The 26,634-nt window shown below is 31.2% G+C and overlaps 1 protein-coding gene and 1 long non-coding RNA gene across 17 annotated transcripts in view; one reads left to right on the top strand and one right to left on the bottom strand.

Moving 5' to 3' along the window:
• LOC148621170 (leucine-rich repeat-containing protein 49-like) overlaps positions 1 to 26,181 on the bottom strand; it is an 87,372-nt gene extending 61,191 nt beyond the window's left edge. For 6 of the 16 annotated variants that reach the window (XM_088575261.1, XM_088575262.1, XM_088575265.1 and 3 more), the window contains exons 1-8: positions 25,987 to 26,181; positions 25,156 to 25,251; positions 20,502 to 20,637; positions 18,715 to 18,735; positions 7,258 to 7,434; positions 3,320 to 3,425; positions 2,378 to 2,581; positions 1,270 to 1,336 (exon numbers count right to left, since the gene is read on the bottom strand). In XM_088575261.1, the coding sequence (XP_088431387.1) occupies positions 1,270 to 1,336; positions 2,378 to 2,581; positions 3,320 to 3,425; positions 7,258 to 7,434; positions 18,715 to 18,735; positions 20,502 to 20,637; positions 25,156 to 25,251; positions 25,987 to 26,028 (849 nt within the window). In that variant the 5' untranslated portion in view covers positions 26,029 to 26,181. The other 10 variants (XM_088575264.1, XM_088575278.1, XM_088575268.1 and 7 more) reach the window with 9 other exon arrangements.
• LOC148621171 (uncharacterized) lies at positions 15,334 to 23,992 on the top strand. Its single transcript, XR_015921104.1, has 4 exons — positions 15,334 to 15,457; positions 18,629 to 18,701; positions 22,691 to 22,866; positions 23,352 to 23,992. It is a non-coding gene; the product is annotated as an uncharacterized LOC148621171 (long non-coding RNA).
• Positions 26,182 to 26,634: the final 453 nt, after the last annotated feature.

The raw sequence follows: 26,634 nt of genomic DNA, 5'->3' as shown, positions 1-26,634 counted from the left end.
TGATTGTGAAATTGATTGCCCTTGTGATGCGATATTGCCTTCAACATTTATGATACCCTTAATCGCCTACAAGCACAGGCATTATCAACATTTTAGGCAATATCACTGTCCCTTGGGTATTCAATTTATCATCATAATGCCTTCTACAGAAGCAACTGTTGTATAATTCATACAGGAAATAAGTATTTCAAAGAAAAGGAATAATTCAAAATTCAATAGATTTCGATGAAGGGAAAATACATCATTGAAACAAACATTATAACACATAAAAATATGAATTATGATAAGAAAACTCCATACACAGGTGCTGAAGGGATGTTACCACAGATGAAAGGAAAGTTGACAATATAGAATGACAAGTCATTGCATTTGTCGTATAGTTCAGTCAATAGTATTCCTTTACCATCAATCTCTAAGTGTAGGTCAAGATATGAGGCTGACATCACAGTGCCATTAGTATCCTTTATCACAAGTTCTTCGGGATAGATGTGATGTAACAAATCCCCGAAACAAGGTTTGATTAACGATAATACGTCATCTATATAGTGGAAACTGAGATTAAAGGATCTAGCTAAACAAAGTTCCTTCTTTTGGATCAGATCAGCTTTAAAGTCAACCTCATAATAGTGAAGGAATAGGGCAGCAAGTAGAAGAGCACAATTAGTTCCCATTGGAATACCGACTATTTGTTGAAAAACGTGTCCACCACACTGGACAAATATGTTGTTGATAAAAAATTCCAGCATTTTGAAAACATCGTCTTCCATATATTTGGAAGATGATTTGGAATTATTTGTAACATGTATGTATGTAAGTATGAGGAATCTCTACCAAAAACTACATATCAGTGTCTAGGTGTACCATCTTCTTTGAAGTGACAACAATGTATAATATTTTTGAGCCAAGTTCTTAACTGAATACAGTAAATGAAGTATAAAGAGATGAAATATCATAGGTTTTAATGCTACAGTATTCTGATAATAATCTTGAATTGAGGGTTTCCAGAAGATCTTTCAAAGTTTTTTCAGGATCCACATTGAATAAATACCACTATGGGAGTAACAAGTGTCGTGGTAAAACTGAAAACCCTCTTTGACAGCTGTGAGTATAGAAGTTAAGTTTTGAAAAGGTTTGGTGTAAATGTTGCAAAAATATTTTTTCTGCCCACCAACCTTCATTTACAAATCTATAAGCCGATTTGCACAAGTGAAACCAGGCCAAAACCTCATTACTGACTTATCACATTCCATGTCTTTACAAAATACTAACTTGATTTCCATGTAAATCAAGAACATCCAACTTGAGTAGTGTATCTAAATTTTCTATCTTCCTTATTCTGAAAAATAAAAAAAAAATATAGATATTTGGTATGAATTTCAAAGGCCTATAGATTATTGCTTACCCATGCTAAAGCTTTTGTCATAAGTTGAGATGGAAAGAAAAGGCATGTATCGATTATGAGAATGAATTCCATTTACTCCCATTTTCTCATTAATTTAGTAAATGGGAATTTTAAATTTTACAAAGAACATGAATATCCTTCTAATCTATAGCATGTTTGCAGCATAATATTCTGCATAATAAGAATAAACCTTGACTGAATTTAAGGTGATAAATCTATAATTGATTTAGATTTCTGACAATATTTTCTGTATGTAACTAACTACAAGAAAAGAGTCCAAAGGACATTGATGCCCCTGACTACTGGGTATTACATAAATTAGCTAAGAAGTAATCAAGGGAACCAAGTTGAAATTAAAAGAATGTAATCCAGGAACAAAGACCAGAAATGGAAAACAGGCAAACACAACAAAGAACATAAAGTAACCGAAGTAATGCATACAAAGTAATAAAAGTAAATGAGCAACTCTGGTATTTTTCAGGTTGATATAATGCCTCTTCAGAAGTATTAAAATTCAGTCTTTTCTATAAGTGGATCACAGCACTTAGGAAAGCCTTATAATGTGCAGCACCAATAAGTTCGAAGAAAACAACAAGTGGCTGTCAATGTGATGAAATTTTGGTGTCTTTTTTGAAAACTTAATGTGATACATAGAAAGTAACTTTTGACACTAAATGATTTATTACCTGTCTTTACCAAGCATAAGTATCCATACCAATTCAGTGAACTAAGCTCAGATATTTCTTCTATCTAAATGAGTAATTACCTGTTTTTACCCAGCATAAGTACCCATAACAATTCAGTGCACTAACCCCAGATATTTCTTCTATCTAAATGAGTAATTACCTGTGAACTAAGCTCGGATATTTTTCTTCTATCTAAATGAGTAATTACCTGTTTTTACCCAGCATAAGTACCCGTAATGATTTCAGTGAACTAAGCCCAGATATTTCTTCTATCTAAATGAGTAATTACCTGTTTTTACCCAGCATAAGTACCCGTAATGATTTCAGTGAACTAAGCCCAGATATTTCGTCTATCTGATTGTCATAAAGGTCAAGAAAAATCAAACGTTTCAGAGCACTTAGATGTTGGATCTTGCTGATCATGTTGTGCTGGTAATTCAACAGTCTTAACTGTTCTTCTCCCTCTAATATGGGACATACTGAAAGTTTCCGTCTGAAAAAAATAAAAGAAAATCAAATATAAGATAACGTTGCACATAATGCCTTGCTTGGTATACGCAAAAATTGTTTACAATGTATGCTTTGTCTACATAAAGCCACACACCAAATTTGAAATCAAGACCATTGCGACAAAATTTGTACTGACAGACGGACAGAATGCCTCACAAGATGATTTCAATTTTTACCACCCATTCCTTGAATGGAGTATAATGATGATAGTTTCAATATAAACATTATTAATCATAATTTGACTTCAGATGTACCATGTATTTACATTGGACAAGAAGTTTCATTATCATCTCATAGACATACTTTGGTATGTGACAGTGAGAATGTCTAGCTTTTTGGGGGAGGCAAATTTGAAACTTCAATGACAGTGATGCACCATTGAAAACAACCTGTTTATTTCCTCAAAAACAAAAAAAAATATCAGTCGTTTCTTAAATGTATTCTAGGAGGGATATTAATAAACTGTTAGGGGGCTTTTGGGGGACAAAAATTAGCAGTCACCCAGTAGCCCATGGCTACTAGATTTAGAGCTATGCTACCAAACTTCAGAGTAAAATTAAGTTGAACACATAGAAAATATTAAACAAAAATATGATTCAGGCTACCAGCTTGTATTTCTTAATTTTTTACACCTTGAATACCCACTAGTACACATTATTTTAACTCAATGCCTATTAGTTGTCACCCTAATCCAAAATGTGGTGGTTTTTTCTGTCATTACCTATCTAAATTAAGTCTGTCTGGATTAGATTGTCTCTCCTCTGGAGTTCTATAAACCACAGGAATACCAGGGGCTGAAGGACTCTCAGCAAATATCACCCTGTCACCTGAAAGCAGAAAAAAGAATATGTTTAATACACTGTAATAAATGATATCAAATCCTTACAGGAATATCCCTTACTGTTTGTGTGCAATTTGACTCATTGTATTTTTCTATGTCAACATTATTGTATGATATAATCTTATACTTTCATTTTCTAGTATAGTGAAATAATTAAGAAAATAAGAAATGTTTACTATTTTGAAAAAAGCTTTAGACAGACCTAAATGAAAAATAAATCAGGACCACTATTTTGGTACATTTTTACAGATGAGTTAACAGGATTTACAAGCCATGCTGTACCATGCACAAATTGTACTGAAGCACTTTAAAGTTATACAGTGCAATTTACATTGTAACCTCTTTGTACTTTCACTAATCTCCTGAAATCAATCACAAAATCAAAAGAAACACCACCATTAGGATCAAGGAAGTTTTTTTTTACACTATATCAGCCATCTACCTTAATAAAGCAAAAGCATGTTAACACTGAAAAGCACTAAAGCTTTCTGAGGTTTTAGAAGAGGCTAAGTATAACACAATATGTTGATAATTTTGAACACTTGGCAAGGCTTGAAATAATTTGTTAAATGTAATATGCATTATTAAACATTATAGAGTTATTAAAAAATACAAACGATTACATATTTGCATGACAATAATGAAATCTCATGATTCATAAGTCATTTTACTGCAAGTAACATAGTCAACATCAGGGAATAGAGTTGGTCTTCTCTTGATTAAATGACATTAACCTTATGAACTTCCTTAGGTAGTTGTCTTCACCATTGACAAAGAGATTGAAACTTTCTATCCAACTTAGATTAATATACAGTGGTCCTTTTCACAAAAAAAAAAAAAAGCCGTAAGTGTAAAATTAGTCTTAAGTTAAGACGTCAAAGTAGATCAAAGTATTGTGACGTCATAACTTATAACTAATTTTACTCTTGCGAATTTTTGTAAAAATGTATGCAGGTCTATGAAATGATAAAAAGTTAAAATCTCTATGATAATTGTCCATGGTTAACTTTAACATTAAAAAGTCCAGGACCTACAATCTAAGTAAGTTCTACTCTCTGCATAATCATCATTTCATTTTGTAATTAGTTACCATTTTAGATCAGTCATTTCTTAGGCTAAATTATACAAACCATATATCAGTAATTATGTCTAAAGCAAAGTTCAGTCTGAAGCTGAGATGTTTATTTTGCACAAATATTTGTAAAGCCAATACAATAAAGTATACAAAAGCATAGGCTTCGACACACTTCATCAATTTTACATTATGCTGATAAAAACTCCAGTGCTTGACTTTAAAGTCCGTGGTTGTTGTTGATTGTAAGTGGTTTTCCTTTTTTTTTAATTCATATGGTCCTTTTTCGTCTTTTATTGATAGTTTCACTTCATTCATTTTGTGGCCTTTTACAGCTAGCTTTATGGTATGGGTTTTACCCATCATTGAAGACAGTGTGGTAAAGTGTGGAAGTTAAAAATTGTTTGTTGCTTGGCTTATGGTGGACAGCTGTTGCATTGGCAATTATACCACATCTCCTATTTTTATACATATGTATTGGATTGATTGATCTATTGTTGTTGTATATCCTATGGTAGATAATACTCCATCAAATACATTATTCAGACTTTGTCAGAATGAAGTGTTTGTTGAAACTCTGCCTGAAGTCTTTGGGGTAACTCTGCCTGAAATCTTTGGTATAACTCTGCCAGAAGTCTTTGGTGTAACTCTGCCTGAAGTCCTTGGTGTACATCTGCCTGAAGTCCTTGGTGTAACTTTGATAGAAATCTAACACAGGACTTCCAGCACTTGAGGCCAGCATGCTACCATGATACTATGTTATGATTTGGGAGAAAAAAAACTTAATTTGAAGAAGTAGTTGTTAACCAGGATATAGACATAGAGTTTGTAATTATACTCTGTTATAGCACATTTAGTATTATTAGTTTCGGCTTAAGACTTAACTTTGCATTGGCTCTGCCAGCTAACCTACATTTTTAATATTATATGGACCTCCTGTAAATTCTAAAAATCACGTACATGTACTAGTATTCAGTTGAATGGACTCATGAAACATAAATACAATATCTTAGTACCAGAAATACCTGAACCAGGTGTAAAAGATCAAAATATTGTGTTGAAAAGATATTATGCAAGATCTTTGATACACTTGAGAATTTAAAAATAAAATCAATTGAACACCTAAACAGAATGAATTGCAAAATAAACACATCCAAATATGATAAACATGAAATGAAAGGAACTAAATCTATTCTGCTGATAAAAATCAAATCTTCACTTTTATCCAACAAGTTCTTATTTTATTACCTTTCAAAACTCTTGTAAAAGGCAGAATTAAGGCCATACATCAATATGATAACTCACAAAAGAAAAATCAGAAAAAAATGACTATAGAAAGTTTCCATTAAAACTGACAATTTATTACAATTTTTGCACTCTTTTATAATTGTTCAATTTTAAAAAGAATGGCATGACATGAGAAAATTTGCATAGCTGTATTTTTCACTACGCAACATACTGTTTTTATAAGATTTAAACCTCTTCAAGTTGCATGAAACACTCAGTGTCTTAGATACAAGTATTACATTACAAACAGTTGGGATAATAATTTGCCATTTAAAGTAATAAATAATGAAGTTTTTTACAAATGTAAACAGATTCGATTTTAAAAGCTTGAATTTTGTCTGTACACACACCCAATATTAATTCAAAATTATTAAATCATTGCCAATGGAAAACTGCTCTTTTTTCTGTTACTTGATTTTTAACATTTCTACTGTTGTGGTAAATACAGTCTTCATGCTTAAACAAGTAGTCCAAAGCCAGAGGCTAGTAAAAATGCTGGTCAATCTGTAAAATTTCACTTAAAGGCTAGTAATATCTATGAAAAAATCTCCAAAAAAATTGTTTGGGCCTGTAGAAAAAAATGTTTACAGTGAAGACAGATTATAGTGTTAAGGAAACTAAGTATACATGGAAAGCAGAGATGGAGAAAGCAGAATAAAAAGCAGACTGTTATTGCTGTTATGTTAATAAGTTAAGGGTTGAATTAGCCACAAAGTATACATGGCAAGCAGAGATGGGATAAGCAGAATAAAAAGCACAAATTGTTATTGCTATTATGTTAATAAGTAAAGGGTCGAATTAGCCACAAAGTATACATGGAAAGCAGAGATGGAGAAAGCAGAATAAAAAGCACAGATTGTTATTGCTATTATGTTAATAAGTTAAGGGTCAAATTAGTCAAAGCTTATAAATATCATCCACATCACACACACTTGCACTACAATGCATTGCCATTGTAAAAACTGAACTTTTCTTTTTTCCTTAGAGAAAATGGTAACTAGGGACCAATTAAACAAATACAGGTTTGATTTATTCTTTTTATATTCAGTTAGATCTAACACCCAGAAACATTATACATGTACTTTCAACAGTTCAGCTAAATCCCAAAAAAACTTAAAATTTTGAAATGCAATATGAACATGCAATAATTATTCACAGAACCATTTGTATTCGATAATTGGCAGTAGACCCTTTTGTGCTATGTATAAGATACTCAATGAGCTTAATATACAGTTCTGTGAGGAAAATTCTTTGGTTCTGCCCAAGCCCTACCTCACAGAAGTGTATATTGAGCATGTTCATCAACTTAACACAAAAGGGTCTTTATGTATACTCCAAACAAAAAAGGAATGTAGGAGCTGTGAAGAGACAAAGATATAAGGCAGGCAGGGAATAAAAACACAGACAGTGTATCAATATACCACCAACAATGACAATGCATAGTAACCATACAACCAACCTGGTAAATATGCAGGTGCTTTTTGTGTATTGGGTGACAAGTGTGAACTAGACCGTGACGAACGCCCGCTTTCCTCCACATCCTGAACTATATCTGGGGGTGCAGTTAGGTCATGTGCACACGCAGCTGCTGGTACGATTTGTTTCTTGTTACTTCTGAAGTGAATTGGGACTTTTTCTGAAATTAAATAACCACCACCTTGTTCATATCTGTTATTATCTTCAAAAACACGCCAACGAGATTTTTCTTTCAGAGGTGCATTTCCACATAAACTGATTAACTCTTTTTTAGACACCATTACAGATGCTCCTGACTTATCATAGTAAAGCACATATCTATGTAAATCCCCAAAATGGTTTGCTTTTACAACGTTAATATCAGCATTTGAAAATGCTAAAAATCAATACAATTATGACTTATTATGACATTTTTAAAAATATGAAAATACAGATAAGTCCTAGATTTTGCTGCTTGTGGACATAAGTCCAAAAATTTATAAACAGGTACATTTCAGTCCAATTTCACTTTCTAATTCTTATAGGGAAGCATTACGTCCAGTGCTTCCACCACAGCTTTATGGATTTCATATCCAATTAAAAGCTTAACATACAAATTATTCAAAGATCAAAACTATGAAGAAGAAATTTAGCAAATGGTCAGTAGGCTCAGCTGATTAAGAAGACATTAGGTCAATTTAAATCCTAGTTACACTACTGTGTCAGTCTATAAGAAAATGTCTCATGAACTTATAAAGACATAAGGTTAATTCTGCAGGATAAGCCGTAATACCACACTAATCCATAAATAAGTGTTGAAAATACAGCAGAGCACACAATGAAAAGTGAAAAATGTAGCTAAAAACACCTCTGAGTCAAAATATAGAATATGGTGCAATGTGCGACATGAAATAGTAACAAAACAAAGCCAGGTCTCTAGTCCTGATTACAACAACCCCCTTTTTTTTTATTTTCAACATACATGCACCAAGTAAAATTTCTGATTGGTCAAAGACCATTAAGGACACAAAATGATGCATTAAGGAACTAAATATTTGGATTGAATGAATAATATGCATATATCAGATCCTGGATAATCTATGTTTTTATCCGAGTGGTAATATTGCTCATTTAGCAATTTGTCCAAGGGAAAAGAATTATCAAAAAAAAACATCATTTTAGTAGCTGAAGGGATAAGGTTAGCTTTTAACTTTCTAGAATTATACAATTTTTATCGCCATCTATTAGGAGAATGAATATGGTGAAATGACAGCAATCCCACCAGAATGAAAAATGTCAGCTCAAAGCCACAACATGAGTTTACAATGAACAAGGAAACCTCACACCACAGGGCAGGCTGGAGTTGGCCCAAAGCAAAATTATACACAGGTACAGTGAAATAGTTGCCTCTACATACTCCAGCAACATGAAAGTAAACTTCTGGTTTTTTATTAACTTTTGTTTACTGGAACTGCTTTTTTTTGTGAAATGCATTTCTTCTGAATTATATCTGTTAAGTCCCTTAAATAAAAACGTAATTTCACAGAACAAGTCAACAGGAAAACTTTGTAGGACAGTTTTGTGCATTTTAATTGATGCTGACATACTGCTAAATAAGGTATAAGACCACAAGCCTAGAATTCAGCAAAATGATTTAAAATGGATAAATACCGGTGACAAAAATATGAAATGATGAGACAGAATGATTAATCAAACATAAAATTTGACTCAAAGAATTATGATTACCTCCACTAAGACTGGCAGGATGTTTCATCCAGACAACAAAATAGGACATAGGAATCACAGAGTCCCGCCGTTCTTTTCGCAAGTTCATTTTAATTAACAAGATATTACTTATTTCAACATTCCGAGACTGTTCAAATCAAGCAAAAATCCAATAAAAGAATTTTTAAACTCCCAACATTATTTACATTGTGTGTATCAACAATAAAATTGTCATGTTTCATTGCTAAAGCATCAATCTATTTATGAAATATGATGATCCTTTGAGTATATATTAGGATGCAAAGCTATATTCCATTCTTTAATCGTGCACTATTTTCTAAGCTTTGACCCGTTTCCATAGTTAAAATGACTATTGTACACATAGAACCCCTGCCTCATATATATAATAATTATATTCACATGCACACTAATATCATATCCGATAACTAGTAATTTTTGACACTTTAAAATATGGCAAAAACTGAAAACGTGTAATTCAAACTTTCCAATTTAAATCTCTTTTGTGAAAATGCTTCAACACTTTCTAATAGCCAGAACACATGAAAATAATTGCATCTGAAAACTTAGAAATGTTCACTTTTAAAGTTTCCACTAATCAGTTTATCATAATCAAATAATTCCCAATCTCTTCCTTGATTTGACAAAGTATATTGATCCACGCACTAAGATATCTCTTACCCACAGATAACTTTTGTCATTAAAACCGTATCAACCTATAGCTTTCAATTCAAGAAAATCATCAATATCTTCGTATATCTCTTTGATTTTACAATAAATAAAGTTTCAATGTTTCTATTGAACGTATTTGCCAACGAAACTTCAATCCAGGTTTAAAAGCCAGCATCCTGCAATGGACCATTGTTTGTGGCATTGAAAATCAATGTATATGAAGAAGCAAAATTATTCATTAAGCATTTGAACTTACTCCACAATTATTCCAATTCACATTACATAATTCCTATGTCCTACAATTTCAATACATGAAATTTATCAGATCAACATAGCCAATAGAGAAGAATTCACTACTGCACATTATCAAATAAAGGGTCTAAATCTCCCATGCAGGCATCAAACCGTAACTTTTCATCAAAATTCTAAAATGAGAATTCAAAACTTTTTAATTAAATCAATAAACTTGAATACCACATTAAAAGTAGTGATTAATTCTTATAAAATCGTGCTCCATGATCATTTCAAAACCTATGAAGTAGAACCTTCAAAACATTTGATTTCAGTCAGACTCCTCCCTAATGAATTGAAAATAGCACAATATGTCATTTGTTAAAGTATCCAAAAAATAATCGAGTCCACACAATTGTAACATCATATCACATAAATATTCAAACTTAGAAATATGACAATAAAAAATTTAAAGGCACTCCTTTCATCCTCACAAAACTTTTGCTTCAATTATCCATAAAACTGAGACTGCTTACTACTTTTGTTACAATATATCCACATTGAAGTCAATAACAAACTATATGCAGCTGACAAATTTAAACTTTATCTAACTTTTTTTTTTATTACAAATAGGAATGCTGACGATATTTCAACACTAATGTCTTAAATTGAAATTGAATCAATTGTCGTATAAGTATCAGAACATAACTCACATGAGTAATGGACACTTTAATTGGTATTCAAATATACTTTTCAACTTTAATCTGTTAGCCGTGCACGATTAAATAAATACCAGTACTTGACTTTAATGGAAGTATATGTTTTAAATTCATTGTTATTCAAAATTTAAAATTCAAAATTATGTGTCAAGGATTTAGATATTGGATATAAAAAAAAAACGTTATGACTACACATATACTCACAAAACATACACATATGTTGGTTATAACAAAGCACAGTAACTTATTTTAAAACATCAATCATACTTGTCACAAGATTTAGTGCATTTAAATGACTTAACAACGACCACTAGTCAATCTGAAATCTGTCCAAAAGTCAAATAAACCATTGAGAACAGACTCAAAAAAGGGTACTCAAGGGATCATGTCCTATTGGAACCCTACACTCAAACTCTTTAAAGAGACAAGTACCAACAACTGTTGTGCATGTGCTGCCTAAGACCATACACAACTTGTCAATGTAACGATCAAGCACTGAAGAAAGATTCACGGGAAACGAGTGAGCTATATAGGAGTTGTTAATGAACATTGCTGAAAAATAATAGATCATTCACAAAACTAATGTCAGAACAAAAATTCCATACAATGCGTACTTCTTCATATAGTGATCTTACTCTGCATCAAGTTTCATAAGAGTCAAGCAAGTAATATTGGATGAGTTATGGACAAGATCCAACAAGAAATGGTTTTTTTTATATCTCGTCAAAACCAAAATTCCAACATCTCCATGTAATGAAATAACGGTGTATCAAAACCAGATCATTATCTAGCAAAACCAGATCATTATCTAGCAAAACCAGAACATTATCTAGCAAAACCAGAATATTATCTAGCAAAACCAGAACATTATCTAGCAAAACCAGAACATTATTTAGCAAAACCAGAATATTATCTAGCAAAACCATAATATTATCTAGCAAAACCAGAACATTATCTAGCAAAACCAGAACATTATTATCTAGCAAAACCAGAACATTATATAGCAAAACCAGAACATTATTATCTAGCAAAACCAGAACATTATCTAGCAAAACCAGAATATTATCTAGCAAAACCATAATATTATCTAGCAAAACCAGAACATTATCTAGCAAAACCAGAACATTATTTAGCAAAACCAGAACATTATTTAGCAAAACCAGAACATTATTATCTAGCAAAACCAGATCATTATCTAGCAAAACCATAATATTATCTATGAACAGTTGAGGACAAACATATCATGTTGGATGGACAGACCATTAACTGGGATATTTTGATGGTAGTTTCATTTTGGTATTTCAATCTTTCATTTTTCAGTTTGGAATCATATTTCACCTCTCTGAAAAATGTCAAAATTAAATACATCGAAATATAACACTTCCAAAATTTTGACAGCCAATATATATCAGTGTACAAGAAGGTTTGCAAAAAAAGCAAGTAATATGAAAACCTTACAGTTTTAAGGATTTATTTTACAGAATAACTTTCACTGGCAGTTAATACTTTGAAGTGACATAAAAAATACGGCTTACTTAAGAAATGCATCATTATGCAAATTTCTATCAAATACTGTAAGCCAGCTTACAGAAAGAACACACCTAAATTTTGTTTAACATACAGCATATCACTTATAACGTCTAACATTTTCAGTATGAAAATAAACAGTTTTAAAATTTCACTATGAATTCCAATGACAAAACACTTCTAAAGGATGCATATCATTGCAAAGCTTAAAAAGTTATAGTTATAAACTTATTATATATGTTATAAGCTAAAATGATTTGATCAAAGCACAATTATACCAATAATTTTATATTTCAATCTCATTTTGTCAGTTCCAGAGTAGTTTACCTTTAAACACCTTAATCAATTCACCTGACATTACCCTATAAGTTTCTTGTAATTTTTTTTCAAAACAAACACAACTTTTATTTTATATAGGCTAATCCTGTGTCCACACTTCAATCAATTTCACAGCTGGATGATTGACAGATCAAATCTAGAACTGTTGTTTTACTATTACATTGTAAAATCTAGGTTTGTTTTCTTATTAGATTAGGTACAGAAAATTGATCAAGCAATATTGAATTTTGGTTCCTTCTTTCACCCATGTAAAATAAAGGACAAATTTCTAATCTACACTTTTAAGTGTAAGTCTCCATAATAATCAAGCAAAATGGGAAAATCAGAAACATGCATGTCAAAAACCCACCGATCTGACAATAATGAATCACTCGAGGATGATGATACTACTATTTGATCTCAGCATCACTGCATTTGCTCAGAAATTTTTCAACAGAATGTTTGAAAAATGAGGTTTCTGATTGAGTTACCTGCCCTTGAAATGTTCATTTTCAGAGCGTTTCAATGAAATCATAAATCAATTTACCAAAAAGATATGGAAAATCTTGTCTTTTTTTCTTGATTCTAATGGTACAAATAGTCAAAAGGTTGATTTTTTTCATACCGTGTTTCACCAACTGCCTGATTATTACAGAGACTGATATTTAGAAGTAAAAGCTACTATCTAAAAAGTTTACCACTTATCATAAGTACCGGTATACCTTTCAAATTTAAAAAAAAAAAAAAAAACAGATTTTTTTTTCAAAAATTACTAAGTCAATGGCACTTTTAATCACTTATAGGGTATGTAATCTTGTTAATATCATTACACATTTTGTCCACTTAACAAGAACAGTTTTTATATTTACCTATGACCACTTAAACTATGGTTTAGTTTTTTTTCTTTAACAAAACACAAGCTAAGTAAAAACCTAAGACTGAGACATAGACATTGAGGAAAATCTACATAAAATTCACTTATTTCAGCAAAATATGCCTCGTTCATTGTGGCTGGAATTCAAATTAATATCTATAAAATATTACAATAAATTTCTGTGTCAAAAGACCTTTTGATTCCAAGTTGTATTGATACTTAAGCAAGTACAGATTAGTTATCATTTGCCGAATGTTTTATAGTAAATCAGAAAATCTGATAACTGTGCACTTTGCTGCTTTTACTGATGCTTACAAAGGAACATCCATGTCTACCAGAGAAACAATTTCAAAACTTTACATTCAAAAATGTTTACTAAAAGCTTCTCTTTCTTGCACTAGAAACCATTCATGTAATTTATGCACCATTATACCTACACAACTTTGTAGTGTATGGCATGTATCCCCATCCAAATAATCAAATCTGAGAGAGTCCAAGGTCCATGTACAACTGTATTATGAAAAGGACCTTTAATTATGGTTAATTACATGTAAGTAGCTGGACTGCTATCACTTATACAGAGACTTAATTGGTTTGACTTTTGACTTTTAATCTCAACTGGTCCTGAGCCTTTCATTCTTGGAAGCTAAACTTTTCATATTAAATATTTCAAAACAAATCTCAACATAACTTAGGTGTTCTTATATTTGGCAAGTGAATATTATAACAAAACCATAAAAAAGTACTTCAGACAGTTCATGAACCCATTTTCATGGAAGCTACAATGCATTATTGGCCTTGGGTAATGATATATGGACATGACAACTGACGAAAAATCAATGCACTCAATCTCGAACTTCAATAGCAATGCACATTTATTAAACTATTAAATCTTTTATCACTGTAAAGTGAAACAAGAGGGTAGGATTTCCGTAATTAATTTTCTTTTTTAGACAACCTAAAGTATATTGTACACAATCAGTTCAATACAACTGTCCAATTTTTTTCTTCTTTTAAGTCCCTCATCAAATACAGCAAAAACTTCTAAGCTATGACCCTTCCATTCTTTTCTTAAATTTATGACAAAATGTTCTTCCACAAAAAAAAAAAAAAAAAAAAAAAAAAAAAAATTGATAAGGTAGCAAATGTTGTGATGGTTTTTGAATGATGAGGATGCAAATTTTATGCAATTCAAAATTTTGTTTAAGTATAATACTGATGCCCCCAGCTTGAACTCTCAACAGAACATGTCATATATTTTTTAATGTCAGTTAATGATGCATATTGAAAATTTCATTTTAGTTTCTCATTATCAGTAGTTATTCATCTGTGCATGAACAATGACAACCCATATACAACCTAAATATACGAAAAAGATGAACAGTTATCACATATTTAATTTTTTTACAATGTTGACAATATTCAGTTAAAAAAGTAAAATTCTCTTTGCTATTTTTTTTAAATCAACACCTAATTTTATAACTGTAAATCAATGAATAATCAGCTGGGTCAATTGAACATGAAAAGCAAATCAAAAACAATTTTATACAAAAGGAGACCATTAGGTCATTAGAGCAGTTAAAATTCTATATAGAAATAAGCACTATTTACCAGGCAGAAGGCAGAATTTTCTTATTCCATAAAATCCAGGGCTATCATTTTCCATTTCTGTTCCAAAATCAACAACCAATTGAAACAAATTGCCGTATTTGGCAACCATTAACAAGACAGTCATAGACTTTCAAACATTCCTGATTACCTTGAGTCAATTGAGGACTTGCATGATTTATTATTATTTTCATAATGTCTCAGAGTCACCCCTATAGAATATAATCACAGCCTTCACAGAGAAAATTGACAGGAACAATTTAATGAGATTACATTCTTTTTTAATTCATTTTAATCTTCTACTATTACCTCTGTGTAATATTTGGAAGACATACTACAGAGATTTATATAATAAAATATGAGTTAAAGTTTACCTTTCTTTTCATTACATCATATACAGTTAAAATTTATGAAATTCAATGAATTAAATTAACCTGGTGAAAACGTTGATTATAAACAACTCTTCATATGCATCATGGCATGGAACAGTTAAGGAATTTGATCATTTTAAGGTAAGCCCTACATGCACATTGTTAAGAACTTTATTTGAAGTGGTATCATATTTTGCAACTAAGGGCATGCAGTTGGGATTACCAACAATTCTTTATCAAGAAGAATGAAATATATGGGTGGTAATCACTATCAAGTCAGAGATATTTCAATTTAGATAAAGAAGATATTGAAGGAAAGCATGTTTATGGTAGATGTAAGTCATAGCTTGGTAAGATAATAGCCATAACAATTAAAGTTATGTCTTGCCCCCTCTCCATCCCCCAAAAAAAAAATTCCAGCTCAAAGGGATGTAACTTCCACAAGATTCAGTGGATCATATATTCCTGGTAATATGCACAACATATCATTCCCTAACAACCCTAACATTAAGGTTTGTGAAATTTGGTGCAGTAGTTTCCAAGGAGTGACAGATGGACCGGTGGACATGTTTCCCACAAAAGATGGGAGGAGAAAGACATAAATACAAAAAAAATCAAGTACATATTGTACCTGCAGAGTTATTCCTTATGACAATCAGACATTCCTTATAAAGATATGTAAAGGAAAAGACCTCTATATTACAAAATAGAAAAAAAATTCCAGTTTATCCCAAAATTATTTTGTGTTATGTAAATGCATTTGGGCCTTTACTATGACAACCTAGAATAACACATCTAGAAGTTGTTTATACAATATTTTTCATTTTAATGATTTCTACATCTTGTTCTTTTTTTCTACAAGAATAGTGCTGCAGCAGTCATTCGAACTAGCTTGGTAAATTTCAAAAAGTCTAAAAACATTTCATTTCAAATTAAATTTAATTTCTAAGTTTAACAAACAATGGGATAGATTTTAATGAAACCTTTTATGAAGAATACTAGTACCAATAGATATGCAATAATATGGGGTTCAGACCTTAGCTCAATCGACAAGAAAGATGTTAGTTGTTGTGTATCTACTATAACACATCAAACCATTACAATATATGTACAATAAAAAAAGTCAACATGTACAAAAATTTTTGTTTGATTGTTTGATAATGATTCAACATCTTATGACAGATATTTACTGCATTTAAGGATGTTCACTGTTCATATGCATGTTGAGCCATTTTTTGTCAGATTTTCGTACTCCTCTGGTTTTATCCATTTCATAGCATAAATATATTTTACCCATTGACCCCCACTTTTCTTCATATAATTTTATAAATCACACCTTAAAATGTTATTTGATAAATTTCTATGAAATCCTAATTATTTCATCAGTGTTTTTAATGGGTACACTTACTAAGACAAAACCTATGGAAAATCAAGAGAAATCCTTTTTCCGCCAAAATTTCAAAAGCTTATTTCTCAAAAGCGAGCACACTGATACATGTTCCTTTTTTCTTACATTGTGAAGATCTTAAAAGTTTTCACAACCCTTTGAAATCCTTGTTATTCTTAAGGAGGTAGACCCAGGGACATAACTCTTGAAATCAATGATATGTTTGCATCAAATTCAATTTCACCAAAGCCTATCAAGCTTTCATTTGAAACAGACTGAAATCAGTCCAGATTACTTTGATGCTTAAATGAGATTGATGTAAAATGCTGAATACAAACGTTCAAATGATTTGCAATAGTTGTGTCCCTTACCCTAGGTTCACCTCCTTAGATAGAGCAGCAAACATCCTTAAGGAAGAAAACATTTGACCAACTGAACAGACCCTGCTTTGCACTGGTCCAACATACTGAGCCAGATCTTTATTGTACCAGATCTTTGATCTCATAGAAGAAACAACCTGCAGATAGACATTCCATCCCTATCAGACACATTATTCTGACTAAGTCTTAACTCTAGCCATTAAATACCACATGGTTTGACAGAGAACAAGTGACTACCAAATTTAAAGTCTTTGGTGGGATCAAACCCACAATATCCAGCACTTCAGGCAAGCATGCAAACCTGAGACCACTGAGACAGTTATTAATAAGACTACTAATATGAGACAGCTAGTTCTCAAGACTATATAAAAAGATGAGATCAACAGATATAAATGAGATGTAAATAGTTTTTTAAATTATTGACAGATAAGTTACATTCAAATTTGTAAACATATTAATTCTCGCGGCTGCTAATTTCCGGGTACTATTTCACAGGTACTATTTTTCGCCCTGTTCTGTCCACCATGACAATAGCGAAAATTAATATGTTTACAGCAGTAAGTCTAAAATTACTTTATTACACAAAAATTGCAAAGATGCAAGAAAAAAATTTTGGTGAAATCACATATTAAAAAGAAAACAACATCCAATCCAGATTTTTCAGCATGATCCTTATGTATAGTGGTGGAAAACCACAGTCCTGAGATTTAATCCATAATATGAACTTCAGCATTTTGAAATCAGTACCTTAAATTTTGCAAGGCAACGTTATGCTAATTATTTTTCAGAAGCTAAAATGTTCATGCGTGAGAAATGTAGCCATTTTGTCATAGCAAGAACTCATCAATAAAAATCAAAGAAGAATTTCAAAGAAAATTTAAGACAGAAGAACAGCAGAAAATTATATATGTTTATTTTTCTACCACACCAACAATAATCTTACCAAAGTCTGTCTCTTAAAACAAATATTTTAAAAGCATTTAGGAATTAGAATATTTCACAATATCCCTTTTGCTGATTTTTTTTCCCTTTGTTTTGCAGAATAGTTAAAAATCATTCAACCTGAAGTAAAAATGACTGGAATTGGCGAAAATTTAATACAATCTTCTGTAAAGTTGAGAGCAAATATCAGATGAACAAATTATGACATCTCTGTTTAAAATTAAAAAAAAAAAACGAAATTCTTAACATTTCAAAAAATTACCGTTTACTGTTCGACCAAAAAAAATAATATGTCTTGTTTCCTGCTACCTACTAAATGAACATGTACCTACCCTATTTTTTGGTGACAACCATAAAAATTTTATGTCCATCTTGACTCAAGCATTGTTAAAGTCTAGATTGTTTCCCCATTAACTCAATGTAAAATGTTTTTGAAAAATAAAATAATTTCCCTACCTACCTACCCTTTTTTTTACTGCTGGTAGTAGGAAACAAAACTATAATCATTTCACAGGCATAACCAGCCTATTACAGTCAAAAACTTAACATCAACAAGGCAATATGCACTCTGAAATAAATTAATGAACGCATTGCATTTTTCAGTGAAGTTACATCAAAAATAATCATGCTACACATCCACCATGTATAAGAATTAGTGAGAAAAGCTACACATACAGTAAGTATCTTACCAGCAGCTTTTTGTTCAGTGCCTGCAGTTCAAATGTTAAGTTTACTCAAGTGACAAATATTACACCAAAAATCATGAATACTGTAAACCTATTAATTTTCTACTACCGGTATTTTTTACTTTTTTTGCCGTGGACTGAAAAGCATGAAAAATTATACCGGTACCCGGAAATTGAATTTTAACACTTATGTTTAAATGGTGAAAATTGATCCCCAGGAATATATTCACTGTTTAGAATCCGCAAAAAATTAGCAACTGCAAAAGTTAATATATTTACAGTATTCTAAATATAAGGTTAGATTGTACCAAAATTCACAGATACAATCCTATATGTATTGGTTCAAGACAATGGGAAATTATTTTCATACTTACCCCGGACTTGACTTTTTATGAGCAACTCGGTGGGTGTTTCTAGAAAAGCAGAGGATGCTTACCCTACCCGTGCACCTGGTCCATGCTACCAGTTTTTCGTGAAGTCCGAGTTGCTCATTTGCTTTTGTTACTTTGTATGTATGATATTAGTTACTTTATGTTCTTTGTTGTGTATGTCTGTTTTCCATGTTTGGTCTTTGTCCCTGGATTACATTCTTTTGATTACTGCTATAACCTTGCTTCCCTTGATTACTCTTTCTAATTGGTGAAAAGGTTCCCCATAAACAAAATTTCACGTTTTGTCACACTGATTTTCTATCCCATTATGACATGTACTGGTATTCTTAGATAAGAAAATAATTTAATTTGATTTGTAACAAGCTTTCAGATTGGTTGGTTCTCTTTGAGCAAACCAGGTTATTTTGTATAACCTTGTTTGGTACTACACGTATTACATCTTTAACATTAATTGTCCACACTTCTCTATTCAAATAACCCAAACAAAAAACATTTCCGACACAAATCAACTATCAATATTTGCACTATCACTTGTTAGAAATTAAATCATAAGGAATGTTTCTAATTTTTGAACAGATTATACTCAATAACCTGGTTTTGGGACTTTTTAAATTTATTTTATGAACTGCTGCAACCAGTGGCCCTTTTCACCAAAAATCGTAAGAGTAAAATTAGTTGTAAGTTGTGACGTCACAATACTTTTATTTACTATGACGTCACAACTTACGACTAATTTTACACTTACAATATTTTGTGATAAGGACCGCAGGTTATTTCTCTTTGTATGGTCAAGCTTCATAATTTTCTTTTTCAGTTTCTAAATACATTGTTTACCAGATTTAATTTCATACAGAAATCAATTCTCATAAGAAATTTAGAAAATAAAGATTTTGCAATTTTTGAACATCATAAAGAAGTAAAAATCAATCATAATTTTTCTAATATATTTACTTCAACCAGGTCTTACTCTGCATTTGGCTCATTACTAAAGTATTTAAATAATTCGACCATCATGACCATCGGCTATATGTATGCATTGACCCTGCTTAAATCTGAGGAAAAACTACAAATGGTATTTTTCCAGAGCCAACAAAGACTATCACTACCATTTCTAAATGTGTCAAGTTTGGACAATGGAACTGTCAAGACTGCCAAGAACTTGTGAATCCTACTTAGCATATTTTCTACTTTTAAATAAATTTCAATAATTATGCAATGGAGTATGTTTTTCACTGCAAAATAAATAGAGAAATAGCTTTTAACCACATGACTAAATGTGCAGAACTATCCACTACTTGGGGGAGGAGTAACAAAATGATAACAAATCCAAAACACTAATTGTAACAATTCAACTAACAAAACATTAGCATCTACAGTGAAATCAATACACCCCATTACCTGCAAACTGATTAAGTGTAAAATCAGGCGGACCTTGATGATTAAATCTCTTCATGTTGACATCACTCGGGAAAATCTGTGTAGGACGGAATATGATCTGTTCCTGAGGCTGGACAGTCGACTTATCAAACTGTTGCTACAAAGTAAGAATATAGAAAAGTCATTTATAATGAAATATTTCAGACATGGGCTAAGGGAGCAAATTCAAAAAGTATCAAGACTAAAGAAAAGTAGGTCACAAACCTACCTTCAGAAAATTAGGAAATTCATGTAGTTTTTTTACTTCTTATTTCCAATAAAATTGTGATTAGAGCAACATGGCATTTCTATTCAAGTAGTAAACTTTCAATTATTCTAGGGACAAAAATGTATACACATTTTTAATTTATCTAAGGTATATTTTGTACCTAGCAAAAAACTACTTCTAAAGTCAAAAGTAAAAATTCTAGCAAACAAAAATATTCCAAATCTAAATATATTTGCAAAAGAAAGAAAATGTCCATGACTGATTAAAAATATGCACAACATTGATAACCAATTAGTGGTACAAAAGTTTCTGTCAAAAGCATGATACACATGCATATTTCCGTTATGTACCCATCTCAAAATTAGATGCCATGACAAAATCAGAAGTCATAATAAGATATTTACTTAAAAATAGTAGAAATGTATAATTTTTGCAAGAACTAGTAATTTCTTCCTTCATCTCTTAAAAAGTATAATGATATGTACATGTAGGTATATAAGGATTATTTAGTGGAAAAGTAGGAGGCATCAAAATCCAAAAAAAATAGACAGAAAAATAGACAGTTTGTGGTGTTTTTGTGCACAATTCCCAAAAATCACAAAATTCAGACTTTTGTAGTCCCCATAAGTTTTACAAGTTATTGGCTCACCAAAAGTGTTCAAATAATTTGGAGCTGCATGTACATAACAGGAAATAGCTCAATTGGAAATATTTCAAAAACCCTCCCTTTTCATTGTACAATTCAGAGTGATTCAGACATTATTTTAATGGATTTCATAAAACATACAAAGACACGTTAGCATGATAATCCAGACAACTTAAAATTTAACAAAATATTTTATGGTGTATATAATATGAGAAAGTCAATATTACTGGACAAACAATAAGAATTTAATCTTGTTGGTGTCTTTTCTGTATCACATTAAGCTAGTACCGTATACCTGTACATTTACTATTACATCATCAATACATGTACAATTCTTTAACCTGTGTATGAATGTATGAATTATAAAAAAAGAATGATGTTAAATAGGTCATTCTTATCATATTATAAAGAATATTAATCTATCACCAAGGGCATACATGTACACCTGACCTGGGTTTCAGAAAAAAATCTCAAACTGAGATTTTCCTCAAATCCTTGAGTTTGTGCATAAACCTTTGATTTTAAGTGATCTGAGTTGAGGAAGGATTTAAGGAAAATCTCAATTTGATACTTTTTTTTATGAAACTAGGCACTGGACTTTAAAATCATAAATTAAAGATATTAATTTGATAGGGAATTTTTTAAGGGATTTATTTGGATTTTGGACAAGGGAGTTTCAAACCTTTTTTTTTTTTTAACTAACCCCTACCAAGGGGGTTATGGTCAAAATATCATATGACATCAGTAGATTAGTAAGATAAATAAAGCAAGCAAATTCATAAGTTTCCCCTTCACTAATGTGAACAGTTAATCCTTTTAGCAGGGATATAGTGAATTTGTTGTCCAAAATAACAAAAAAAATTAATTAATTTTACACCATATATATACATGTAGTATACCTTAACATATATTAAGACATGTATGAAAGGATATGGATTACAAATACACATTATCTGTGGGAAAGTCTAAACCACATTCCTTTAAGAAATATTGTAGGATGACAGTAGTATGGGAGGATCACAAAAGGGAATTTTATTTCAGGGTGATTTTTACCTCAACCTTAGGTTTATGACTAACTGTCACCTGAATACCACTCATCTTGGCTTTTAAGTATTGCCCACTCTTTACCCTATCCATCCTAAAATGAGTTTTTTTGCTATAATTCACTGTCAATGGCATACATAACAATACAGGTACTTTATTTGTACAATACAACATTTAGAAAAGCTGTCGTTCTTCCTAGACCCATATGCATTTTATGTAGGACTGAGCTTTGCTGTTCTATTTTTTTTGCAGAGCTACCTGAAATTAAATTGGGCTCACTCAGTGCTGTATCTTTTTGGAAAATAACTAATTTGCTTTGGTTTAATAAATGGAGAGACCACAGCAGTAAAAAGAAATAAAATACACAGCTTCACCAAGCACATGTTATGACTGCAGCCAGATGCACTCTGTTCACTTGGGGACACAATGTAAGTTTTGACACACCTAAACATAGGGATTTAAGAGTTCATTATGAACACAACTTATTCCGATACTCTGTAAGTGTAAGCTTCCTACAGCAGCAAGAAACAATATATCAAAATTTCATGACATTTGGTTCACTATAACTTAACATGTCGCACGGAAACAAAGCAATTAACAACACCAACAACAACTATGCCATCAATGATGACAACATCATATCATAACATTACAGATTTTTTTGTAGTTGTACGAAAATGGCAACACGGGTAATAATAAAAGGATAATCAATTAGAAAGAGTGAATAACCAAAATATGATCATAAATACCGAAGAGCGCCCAGATTTAATGAGTATGTGGAACTGAGTTAAATCTCCAAGTGTACTTGGCATGAGTAATTACATTTTGGATTTTCAAGATCCATTTGTAACCATTAACCAAATTATTATCCAATTCATTTCAAATATATATAATATATATAGATTTTTTCCAGAATTCATTGCTGTTTTCAACAAGAATTTTAAATTTTTGTGATTGACAGATTGGTGGGATACAGTCCAAAAGTGAAATTATCGAACTTATTTCACATTGTGAATTATCAAAATGGATTACAATACACAGTGAACATTCAATTAATCACTGCTATCTATCTAATAAGTTTTTATTTCAATGTTTAGTTTGAAATACAGGTTTTCTGCACATGTGTTATAAGCTGAATTTCATGCAACCATGTCAACACACACCTAAAATAACCACACAACTGACACTGAAATTAAGTTATGATAATAACGGAATATCAAAGTGATTTTGTTCATATTACATCCAATAACTTCCTCTCTAGCAAGCTTACAGGGTCATTATGTCTAGTGATTTGACAAAAAAATAATATTCTACAGGAACATGCTATTTAAAGATCATACCTGATTGACATCAAAATGACAAAAACCAGGAGATTGATATACAATTTAGAGTGAAATGAAACAAAATGCATGACAAAGCAAATAAAAAACTGAGAGAAAAAAAGAAATTTGTCAGATATTCATTGTGTTCTTAGCTCATTATTTAGATGTCAGAATGTAATACATAATTTAACTACATGTACATGTATTTACTTATTTCTGAAATAAAGGCAGTATTCACATATCTCCAAAAGATTTTAATCCTACCTTTGAAAATGCCTTTATTCCATTCATTTATTTTTATATCAATCCATATTTTCTTACAAGTATGATATAATATGTCAATGGCAAATACACAAGGAGTATTATTCTCATGACGATACTTATGAATTTCTTTAACTGAGTTTTGAATGGTAATGAATATAATTGATATGTTTTGACTCAATACTAACTAAACTAATGGCCCTGATGTAAGAAAACTAATTTAAAATCCCTTTTGTATCTCTGTCATTTCATATAAAATTTAAATACTCAGTGTCATTCAAGCTACTATGTGGGGTAATTATTTATTGTAAGACAATAAATTAATGTTACAGAAGAAAAAAATAAAATGACTCTGCAATTAAAACAACATTTACATGTAGAGTAGTCCATGTGTACAATTTTACATTAATATCAATCATGAAAGCATATAGAATTTAGAAAGAAAAAATGGACTTAAAAGCAATTAAAACAAAAAGGCAAAGTACAGATATTTCAATGCACAAATTGTTAGAAGAAGATCATTCCAATTAGACTGAATATTAATTAACAAAACTTCAAGGCAAAGTAATTAAGTTTAATCAACAATTCAAAATAAGAGTAAAATTACAAAAATAATAAAAAGTCAAAGTTCACTTAAGCTACCAATTTTTATTTTTCTCTAGTAATTATGTATAGCAAGTATCAGATGTGAATGGGGAAAAGATTTGGAACCCTCCTAAAAGATTATCTTATGCTCCCAAATACTATATTTAGTTCATTAATGAATATTCATAAAAGTTTCCAGAAAGCAAAAAAAAAGATAAAACATATTTGAGATTACAAAATAGTGAGGTATGTTTCATGAAGAAACTGGCAATGTTTATTTTTTTTCCAATCTTGTTTAATTTAAGCATTACAATGTACTAGCTTGGAAAATGGAAACACTGTCAGGGCTAAAAATTAGGAAATACATGCTGGTAGCCCAGACCATTTTTTTTGTTTAATATTTTCTATATGTTCAATAAATTTTACCTGAAAGTTTGGTAGCCCAGCCTTACATCTAGTAGCCATTGGCTACTGGGCAACTGCTGTACAATGTACTGAAATTCTTATCGGGACCTAAACATAAACAATCACCAAACTGTATAAACTTACTGTATGTCTGGAAAATGCAGAATTATGTGTAGTACTACTGCTAACTGTGGGAACTATTTGTAAGGATGCTAATGAATTAGTTGTATGCAAATTAGTCTGCAAAAAATCAAATTTTATGTTAGTACACACATCAAATCATTAAGTTAACAAAATGAAAAACAAAAACTACATGTATGCAACTACAATGTATAAATACTGCTAATTTACAAGAAAAATATAAAGATACTAAATGTATATGTTTCCCACAACTCGCTTAGAAAGCTGACACAGGTGCACAGACTTATAATACAAACTCATATCAATACATGTATATCAGGGTAAAAAGGCAGGCAAAATTATAAATATTGGCTATTGTCATAATAATGCAAAATCAGAGGAAATTAAGACTAACCAAGAAGATCTAAGAATATAGCTATTGTAGGATTGTTATTAACTGTTTAAGAGAGTTTAATTAATCACCAGTCTCGTTGTATCATTGAAACACTTAAAAACAAACCCTTTAAAGAGGAAACTTGGGCATTGTTTCACAAAGCACTCGTAAGAGTACTCATCATCTGTACTTGGTCTATATACATGTACATGTATGCAACAAATTAGGACTGAAAGGGAAGCAACTTTATCATAGTGTTCAACTCAAGACAAATGTCAAATTATTATCAGGCCATCTTCAATACTTCACATCCCAAATTTATGTAAACTGATTAGAAAAAATTTAAGTTTCTAATCTAAACAAATGAAAACCGTTTTACTTGCACAAGTCAACTTTCCGAATGAAAATTCATTTTACAAGATGAAGATGCTGGATGCAAGACCTGCTGCTTCAGTTCGTACCTCTCTGGTAAGAGTCAAACGTCCTCTAGGTTTGTTGTACATTACTGTCAACAAACTTTATATGAATCGGAACTGTCTTTACACAGTAAATAATGCCATAGTTCATTTTGATAAAATATTGTTGAAGGAGTCATAAAAAAATTGAACTTTTTGAATGTTTGTGTCCTTAGCCACCAAAGATTGCCGCCATCTTGAATCATAGGAAGCCAAAATGAAGCGCATGCGTACCGGCGGGCATTTGTTACTGCTCCTAAGTTAGGCGAACCGCATACAGAGAAGTGCCCGGTTTACACCCACAAACGTAGAAAGTTTGGCTAACTCGGATCTTTTGTTGACAGTACTCATAATTTCGTGACAGACATAAAACAAACAAAAAAAACTCTTTTGGAAATGACAGGGCCATTAAAGAGCAGGATTAAAAAGTTATGAATACAGACTTATAAATGGAAATAAGTAGAAAATATGTTGATTGTAGTTATCTGAATTATTAAAACACGCAAATTATAAGACCCCGACTACTTATTCAATTACCATTACGCAAATAGGCATGTGGAACAGCAACATGACTACCAAAGAAATATACAGTATATGTTTTCAACAAAAGTATTTATATAGATTTACCTCGAGCCTAATCAAACAAATTTATGT

This window comes from Perna viridis, chromosome 3 (assembly GCF_037379345.1).
Source record: "Perna viridis isolate PV_CMFRI_1.1 ecotype Kerala chromosome 3, ASM3737934v1, whole genome shotgun sequence".
NCBI lineage: Eukaryota > Metazoa > Mollusca > Bivalvia > Mytilida > Mytilidae > Perna > Perna viridis.
Note: the sequence above shows the minus strand (reverse complement) of the source record. Positions and strands in the feature narration are given on the sequence as shown.